General features: G+C 49.7%; 1 protein-coding gene across 1 annotated transcript; it reads left to right on the top strand.

The window, feature by feature from the left end:
• Positions 1–1,439: 1,439 nt before the first annotated feature.
• On the top strand, positions 1,440–2,539 carry PtA15_1A192 (uncharacterized protein; the record flags this gene model as incomplete). Its single annotated transcript, XM_053165193.1, has 5 exons — positions 1,440–1,850; positions 1,920–2,048; positions 2,110–2,226; positions 2,288–2,428; positions 2,522–2,539. The coding sequence occupies 5 exons, from the start codon at positions 1,440–1,442 to the stop codon at positions 2,537–2,539; spliced, it is 816 nt and encodes a 271-aa protein (XP_053016409.1).
• Between the last annotated feature and the right edge of the window lie 7,293 nt (positions 2,540–9,832).

The raw sequence follows: 9,832 nt of genomic DNA, 5'->3' as shown, positions 1-9,832 counted from the left end.
GCGCTCTCTTCAGTTGGAACGCAGCGAGGAGACGCGCGGTGTCGCGTACGAGAGGATGATGGATGCAAGAGGCGAATCCGTGCGGTACTGGGAAGAAAAGAAGGCGTCACGGATTCGAGAACCACTCAAGCCAGGCAATCAGGTCCTCGTGTATAACCGGTCACTCGAAATTCAGTGGGGTCAGTTGTTTGCTCATCGGTGGAACGGCCCCTACCCGGTCGTGAAGCAGGTTCAGGGCGGGTCTTATGTCCTGGCGGAACTCGACGGCACGGAGCTCAAGCGTCGGTTCGCCGCAGATCAGGTGAAGAGGTTCTTTTCCCGGGAGGACATTGCTGACCACAAGTAAGTTCCTCTCCAAGTGTGCACCTCCCGGGTAGTTACTACCGCGTCTCGTTGAAACTCTACTTCTTGCCACGCTCGTGAGCACTGAGGACGCGCCTGGTTGTTTCCTTCTTTCTCTCTTTAGGCACTTGGATTTTTTTTTAGGAAAGGACACAGGACGAGCAGTCTAGGGACAGACTGCAAGTCGTGGGTGGATGTGGTGGACAAATTGGTACACGCGGAGGAATCAAGCTTTTTTTTTGCCGCGCATGGCGCGCTGGGAGATGTCAGGACTCAAGATCTCAGCCCTCAAGATTTCCTCAGGTTCAACGGCGCGGCGTGGCGCGCATCCTCAAGGCATTTCAGGTTTTTTTTCCTTCTTTCTTTTTGTTTCTGTTTTCATGGCCTTGTTCCCTGTTTATTTTCTCTTTCATCATATTTGTTATTTGCTTTTCTTTTTGCGCGCGTTGGTCAGGTTTGGATGAGGAGGGTTGTTTGTTTTGTTTTGTTTCTGCCTGGTTCTGTCCTGTTTCTTTTTCCTTGTTTTGTTTGTTGTAGCGCGCGCGTGCGCGCTAGGTTGTGATGAGATGTCTGCTACATGTCACCAACTCCAAGGTTTGAGTTCAGTTTGAACTCAGGCTTTGGAGCGGCATGGACCTACTTTGAACCGTAATTTTCAGCCCTCCATCAAAGTTTAAGTTATTGTCTTGGCGCCTTTTTGCCCGCATTTTAACACGTCTTCTGAGCTTATTCCCTCAACGCCGATCTCCTCCACTTCGCTCTGGTTTAGATCACAACTCCGCCGGCAGTATCCCCGGCTTCCTCTCAAAACAAAACCCGCCAACGCGCATCTCTAGCCGTCGTAAAATCAACCCCCCCCACGCTTACACGACTCTCAGCGCTCCTTTTCGGCCAATCATCCCGGAGGGCATACGCAAAGCTACTCATTTCTTTTTCCATTCCCCTCCCCGAACTGCTGCCGGCCTAGCACTGGAGTCGAACCCCCAGCGTCACTACAAGGCGACTCGCCAGCAATCCCCCCCCCCCCCCCCCCCCCCCCCCCCCCCCCACCAAATCCAATCATCCACCATGGGCCCCCCATTCCTCAACCAGAACTCATGTCCGAAAATGAGAGCCTGGTGGACAAGGTATGTGCATCGACCTCCAATGACAAGGCTTATAGTAATTATGGTAGCATGGACGGATTCATCCGACCGCCGCCGCCCCGAGGTCCTCCACATATCACCGTTCCAAGTGATGCCCAGGAGCTTCCCCCTCCTCTCGCTCAAACCCCCTCAGCTGTGATCCGCCCAACCCCGCAACCTGTCCACCAACCGCCGCAACCATACGCAGCTGTCCACCAACCCCTGCAAAAGCCCGCATCACGTGCCGACCATTGTCCAGCTCCTGCAGTCCCCGCCCCTCCTCGTCGTGCTCCCCCAGTGGGTAACCACCCACTTGTTGATTCCATGCTCGCATCTGCGCAGCTGTTGGATACAGACCTTCAGCTAGCGCAGCAACTATTCAACGTAAGTTTTCTCTTTCCTTTTCCTGTGTGAATAGAGAACCTCACTTACCCAAGCTGCTGTATTGCTCAGGCCCCCGAGGAAACCCGCTGGCAATTACAAGTTGTCATGTGGTTGACCCAACGCCGCCTCACTGCTGCATTACCCGCCGCAGCTGACCCCGCCCATGAGACCGCTCATGTTTATTCCCAGGTTTTCCGTGTAAGTCATCATATTCTCCACAAGGGTCAATGAAGCTGACCAGTTTCCCTTCCCTAAACAGACCCGAGTGCGTCAAAGGATCCAAGAGATCCTAATGCAAAGCACACTTGAATCGTACAGCCGGGCACAATTGGCATATGGGCAAATCTCTGTGCACTCGCCACTGCCCTTAATCAAAGTAAGCACAAGTTTTTTTAACTCAACACTGCGCGCTGATGTTATCTTTGATTGCGCTGCAGAGCTACATATTAGAGCAGTCTCCAGCTTTCCGGAGACAACACCTTCCCGCGGGGATTCCCCACAATCACGAAGCCATGGCGGGCCTCGCAACCTTCTTGCGCGGAATGGTCAAGCATGAGCAAACTCACATGCGCAACTTGGTCAGTACTTTCTGTATCTTTTTTTTTGTCTCGGTTATCTTTTTGTCTTGTTGTCTCGGTAAATTGGCTGATCTCTGATATTGATCCTCTTAGCTCTTGTCAAATGTTTGACAAGACTTGCGGCCTCGTGAGCTTGGGCCGGTCCCAAAGCTGTTTGAACTAATTGTCTCTATCGAGCGCTCGTTCCAGCCAAGGGGGATATTGCAAGGTCCAGACAACATACAGGGAGATATCAACTCTGGAGTCATTGTGCGCATCGCCATGCTCTGGTTATTGACAGTCCATCATCTTCTACACCGTGCCCCTGGGGACACGAGGTCTCAATGGGACCTGATAGATGATCAGTTAGAAGCCATTCGGGAGAAGAGCTTTGTAGAACTTCAGGCGTAAGTGTCCCTATTCTCGCTGAGCCCCAGTTCTATGTATGCTGACTACCTTCCTTTCCTCCTCTGCTAGATTCACATTGCTTATCATGAGGCGTGATCGGGATCTCTTCCCTGGGAACGTGATGTTTCCCAACGTCCCGGCAGAGTGGATTTGAGTCCCGACCGCCCTCGAATGTGATCACATTGAAACACGGTCACTCATCGCACAGTACGGGGCTGAACCATCTCAAGAAGATATGGCGGTGCTTCTACAAGCAGAAGTTGCCCTTGCCCTTGCCCCATAGCGTGGTGACCGTACATTCCCTTTCCCCTTTTTCTAATCTTCCCTATTCATTCCGTATCAGTAGACTGTTGTACAAAAAAAAACCATCAAAGAACAAAAAAAAAACAAAAAAAACCATGAAAAACAAAAAAAAACTGTAAAATGCAATAAAAAACAAAAAATGTGCCCTGGTGGCCGATAAAACCTGCTGTGAGTGTCTCAAAGTGCCAAACCGAGCTCAGAGAGCCTGCGATCAAGGCTGGAACGACCCGTTTTCGTTTCAGGGCTGGGGGGGGGTGGTTTGACGTTTCGGGTTCAACGGCAGATTGCCGGATGGGTCAACCCGCCCTTTCCTTTGCCAGCGGGTTGTCCATTTGCGCATCGCCGGGCGTGCTGGTAAAGTCGTCGGTCCGCTTGACGGTTGACGGGAGACCGGCTTGTGAACGGTTGTCAATGGCTGGGGGAGGTCCGTCAAATTGACGACCGAACTTTGGGCGCTTTGCCGGCGCCACGCAACTGCCGTGTACACCAATTAATGCCGCACTTCAATTGGAAATGCAACAGGCTTGCGCTTTCTTATAAACCTTGTCGCGCGCTCTCCACGAGCGCTGTATTAATCAGGTTGCAAATATTTACATTTTCTAGATCGCTATCCCGGATGACGTCGCCCCGCAAAGCAGTGCTTCCGGCCCAGAAGAGTCCTTAATGGCTGCCACGCCACGGGTTTATGCTTCTGCCTGCACTTTTTGGTCTTTTCCATGAAGATTTATATTACTAAGAAATGTATGACTTTTGTTTTATAAGACTAAAATTCTTTGATGATATGAGGCACGGTGAGGAACTCTGGCCGGTGCTAGGCCGGCAGCAGTTTGGGGAGGGGAAAGAAAAGAGAGAGTAGGCTCCGTATGCCCTCCGGGGTGATTGGCCGTGAGTGAGCGCTGTGGGAATTGTGTAGCGTAGGGGGGGATTCATTTTACGACGGCTGGAATTGCGCGTCGGCGGTTTTTGTTGAGAGGAGAGCCGGGGATACTGCCGGCGGGGGTGTGATCTAAACCAGATAGCTGGAGGGGATCGTTGTTGCGGGGGAAACTGAACTTTGAAGACGTGAGAAACTCAGAGATACGGGCGGAAGACGCCAGGAATAATAAACTTTAAGATTTTGATGGAAGAACTGAAAATTATGGTTCAGAGAAGGTCCATGCCGCTCCAAAGCCTGAGTTCGAACTGAACTCAAACCTTGGAGTTGGTGACATGTAGCAGACATCTCATCACAACCTAGCGTGCACCCGCGCGCTACAACAAACAAAACAACAGAAACAAAACAAAACAAAGTGAAACAGAAACAAAACAAACCAACCCTCCTCATCCAAAACCTAACCAACGCGCGCAAAATGAAAGAGAAAAATAACAAAACTTGATGAAAAGAAAATTAACAGGAAAACAAAACCATCAACAAAGAAACAAGAGGAAAGAAGGGAAAAAGGTGAGAGGGAAGAAGGCCTGAAACGTCTTGAGGATGCGCGCCACGCTGCGCTGTTGAGCTTGAGGAGGCCTTGAAGGCTGAAAGCTTGAATCTTGATGTCTTGAGTCTTGACGTCCTCCGGCGCGCGCCATGCGCAAAGAAATCCTCAATTTGCCCCGTGTACTGATCTGTCCACCACATCCACCCACGACTTGCAGTCTGTCCCTAGACTGCTTGTCCCGTGTCCTTGCCTAAAAAAAATCCAAGTCCCTAAAGAGAGGAAGAAGGAAACAACCAGGCGCGTCCGCAGTGCTCACGATTGTGGCATAAAGTAGGGTTTCGACGATACGCGGTAGTAACTACCCTGGCGATTCATACTTGGAGAGGAACTTACTTCTGGTCAAGAATGTCCTCCCGGGAAAAGAACATCTTCACTTGATCCGCGGCGAAGCGCCGCTTGAGCTCCTCCAAAACGTAGGAACCGCCCTGGACTTGCTTCACAACTCAATAGGGACCGTTCCAACGATGAGCAAACAACTGCCCCCACTGAATCTCCAAAGAACGGTTGTACGCCAAAACCTTGTCCCCGGCCTTGAGTGGCTCCCGTAGTCGCGACGCGTTCTTCTCTTGAGAGTACCGTACAGATTCCCCCCTTGCGTCCATCATTTGTTTGAAGGCAACGCCGCGCGATTCTTCGCTGCGCTCGAGTTGCAAAGAACGCGCGGCTAAAAGGTCGGCAGTATCCTTCACAGAATCCCAATCAACTCCTAAGTAAGACTCAATTTCCAGATCAAGGGGGTGCACGGCCCGCTGCCCGAACACCACTTCATACGGCAAATAACCGGTCGTCCTCTTGGTCGATATTCGATCGGCAAACAACACCAAGGGCAAAAACTTCCAACAGTTCTTGCCGCTCTCGCCCGCCAGCTTGACTAACGCAGCCTTCAGGGGGCCATGGCCACGTTCCACCATTCCTTGGCCCTCAGGGTAGTAAGGCGTAGAGACTCGATGTTGCCCGGGTAGTGCGCGTAACATATCCGCTAGCGCGCCGCCAAATTCGGAACCGCCATCCGTCGAATAAGCCCGCGCTAGACCATAGCGCATAGTCCAGTGTTCTTGCAAAAACGCGGCCACCGCTTCTGAGGTCAAATTATTAAGGATCTTGGCTTCGACCCACCCGGAGAAATCATCACGCGCCACTATCAAATACTTAGCGCCGCCGGCTTTAAGATGTACGGTGTCCATAGATACGCGCCCGAAAACTGTCGACTCCCCCGTAGGATAGCGCAACTCCTGCGGGCGCCTAAGGTCCTTTTTCTGACACGCCTCACACTGCACAGCTGCGACACCACCTGACAACCGCCTCCTTTAACGACGGCCACCAAAAGCGCTCCGCTACCCGTCAATACGTCTCCGTGGAGCCCCTATGGCCCAGATCCTCGTGAAGCTTAGTCAGTATCTCCTGCTGCTTCGCCAGGATGGTCACTACAATACGAGGTAGGAGACTTCCCCTCTTCATCAGTCTTCCGGCTTGCAAGAAAAACTCCGACGACCGGCGCTTCAGCGCTCGAAAATCCTTCGCGTCCATCCCGTCCGGCTTAAGCAGCGTAGCTAGAAACAGCTCCATACAGCGCCAATAGCCTTCCTGATAGCCTGAATAAGCTTCCTCTGCGGCAACTGCGTAGGAGTGTCGTGCTATGATGAGAGGTGCTTCTTCGTCGAAATCTGAAGGGGGCTCCGACTCGTCGTCTCCTCGAGGGCGTCTTGAGAGGCCGTCGGGCATGGTAAAAGACTTCCCTGACCGGTGGACAATATTGAAAGAAAACAGCTGAATGAAAGCGACCCAACGCGTCATGGGCGCATTGGGAAGGCTGGGTGCATTGATCATCTCAATCAGAGAATGTGCGTCGACCTGTAGCTCAAAGTGCTGGCCCCAGAGTATGGTCTGCATCTTCCTGAGAATCCGCGCTACGCCGCACAGTTCGAGTTTAGGCTGAGAATAACGGGATTCCACGTCTGAGAACAGAAGAGACTCGTAAAGAGCCGGCCGATCAAGCCCGTTTGCGTCTTGTTGCGTAAGAACCGCACCGGCCGCGTGGAAACTAGAATCCACCGCTAACTTCAGCTGACCCGCTTCAGAGCCGTACATAATCTTTACCAAAACTATGTCCTTGCCAACGATAACTTTTAACCTTTCGAAGGCTTCCTCGCATTCTCCCGTCCAGTCCCAAACCGCGTCCTTACGCGTCAAACGCCGCAAAGGGAGGCAAACCTCGGACAACTTAGGTATAAAGATCCTTACATAAACCACGACTCCCAAAAACCCGCGCACTTCCGTAGGGTTCACCGGTGTTGGCCACGAGATGATCTTGTTCACCTTGCTCGCCGACATCTTGCGACCCTCCTTGCATACTACGTGTCCGACTATCTCTAGTGCTGGGACGCACGCGGCCAACTTCAACGCTGAAACCGTTAGCCCGGATTCTTTGATGCAAAAGAGAACCCGCTCGAGTGTTGTAGCGTACTCCCAAATAAAGCGGCGGATTCCTGAGTGCCAAGGAAGGAGCTCGTTGTCATAATCAGAGACGGGCCCTTTGATGCCCCCATCGTCTATAAAGATGCCGGCATGATCCGGGATTTCATCTTGCAGTATCCAGACCATCTGCGCCTGGTAGATGGCCACAGAGTTGGTAGCGCCCTGCGGAAGGCGCGTGAGCTGAAAGCGTCCTAGCGGCGTATCAAAGGTCGTCAAGGGTCTAGAAATGGGGTCCAGGGCGCGCTCGTCGTAGCCGCCCATGATGTCCCCTAAGCCGTAGCAGGCCCGTCCCGTGAAGGACTCAACAAATTCCTCCGTAGCTGACGGAATTCCCGCGTCCTTGATAGTCACCTTGTTGAGCGGCTGGATGTCAGCCACAGAGTACATGTCACAGTACCTTACACGTACCAAGTACCTGCAATTGTTCACATTACATATAGTACATTACTTTTTACGCCTTTATTACATATGTATATCATTAGATACAAGCTTAAGAATGTACTCCTGTTATACATTACATTACAGATAACCATAGTTAAATACAGTTACCATAATGTACTGCTGTTATGAGAGTTAAGTTACGTGCAACAGTAAGATTACAATACATTGTAATATTACTGTACACATGAAATACACCAAGACAGGTATCACTCATTTATCCCCTGTTACGCCTCAGTACCTATTTACATAACATATTGGTTATGATATAAATACATAAACAATACATGATGTAATCCAATTCAAAGAGCACTGAATGGAATCAATGATTGGTTATGATCAGCTAGTGTACACAGCTACTGATCCAGGATCAGTACTGATCATTACACTGCCCTGATCATTTCCAATGTTGATCCTCATGAGGATCTGCTTCCCTTGAGCGCTTCCAGCTCCCCCCTGGTCCTCAAGCGCCTCCAAGCGCCTCATGTTCCCTCCTGCTCATCCCCTTCTATATAAACACGCCCCCCAGGACTGTTTATCCCTCAGAATATTATTATAGCAAGGTTTAACACATACATAGTTAAACAGTGCCTTCATTCTCACCCATCTTTCAATTCAGGAATACTCTCAACTCTTGATTACCCTTACCTTTCTGTAGGTAAAACCACAAACCCAAGTTGAGTTATTCCTTGGATGCCTATTAACACCCTGTGTTGATCTGGATGTGCCTTAATTGAGCAAGCCTCTCAGTCAAGATTACTGATAGAGTGAAACCTTTTACAGGTCTTACCACGAACCCATTGGCCCATCCTTGGCATCTTACACCATCATCTTGATAGTAACAACCCTCTCAGACACGGTTAGTTACATACAGGCTGACAATTGGGGGTCTGGCCTATTATTTATCCGTGATTCTCACTCCCAGACTGTGAAAATCATACTAACATACCTATTTACTTACCATTTTTACGTCAAAATGTCTTGTTAAAAGACAAATGACCACCATTATCTGTGATTTCAAACCCAACTCCAACCTCCTGAAATTACAGAAATACACAAAGGAAGACCCTAATAACCTTGAAGTCCAAGAACACGTCAGAAAAACCCATACACTGATTGGAGAGGACCAATTCTACACCTGTACCTGGATTACTTACAGTACTCTTTGGATAACTTGTATCTATCATCCTGACGGTACACTTATTGATACTACTGAAGAATCAGAATTTGTGGAAGAAGAACAAACTAAACTTGTTAGAAAACCACAACTTACAGCTTTTCCATTTGGATATCCTCCCTTTGACGAGGAATACTGCTCTTATACAGAACATACCTCCTACTCCACGCTTCCCCCCTTCACTTCTGACGGCCCTCCTCCGCAAATTACGCGCAGAAAGAGAAGTCAAATCATTAACTAGATTTCCCGTGATTGTGTCTTAGATTCTCCCTTATTTTCTCATCATTTTCCTAGACTCTTCACCCTGTTTCCTTCTATAAAACCGGAAAAATCCATAAAAAATCATCCTATTGTTGACTATCTCTCTCTTTTTGTACTGGAAAAATTGTCTCTATTTCGCCAAAAACCCATAGAAATTGAATCATACACACTTGGTTGACTCTACACATTGAAATTCTAGTGAATTTCATTCATTTTCTCTGCAGAAAACACACCGGAACTCTTGTTCCCCCCAAAAGGAGAATAGATACGAAAATTCTGAGTAGACCAATCGAACCGCAAGGGTCGATTTCCACTACTAGGTTTTTTTCGTGAGACTCCAAACTCTACCATTCCTACGGCAGGAAAGCATTTGTACTGCATTCCCACTCGAGAGCGCATTAGGTCGCGGGACTAAGTGGTACTACATACACCGTGCGCATCCTGTGTATACAGGATCTACATAACTCAATTACAGTTCAATTATACTGTACTACTGTATTACCCCGGATCTGCAAGGATCTACAGGGATTTACACGCTAGACGCACTCCACCTAACTCAATTAGAGAGCGCATACAGGCGCATACCTACCGTACATACCCCCCTCGAGCCGCAACCCTCGAGCAGGATCACTGTAACACCTGTAGCTCCTGATCTAGAGCAGCTACAGACGATCTTAGACCGCCGATCAAACCGCGCGAACCTAGCGAATCAGACTTGAAGTAACATACCTAGCCTACAGATCCCAAAAGCGCTGTACAAGCGCATCAATACTTTCCCTCCTCTTGTAGAACCGCTGTTCCAAGAGTTTAAAAGGACCTCCACTCCACGCCGTTTGAGCAATCAACAAACCAAGTTGATACACTTCTGCGCCACCATCTCAG

This window comes from Puccinia triticina, chromosome 1A (genome assembly GCF_026914185.1).
Source record: "Puccinia triticina chromosome 1A, complete sequence".
NCBI classification, from domain to species: domain Eukaryota; kingdom Fungi; phylum Basidiomycota; class Pucciniomycetes; order Pucciniales; family Pucciniaceae; genus Puccinia; species Puccinia triticina.
Note: the sequence above shows the minus strand (reverse complement) of the source record. Positions and strands in the feature narration are given on the sequence as shown.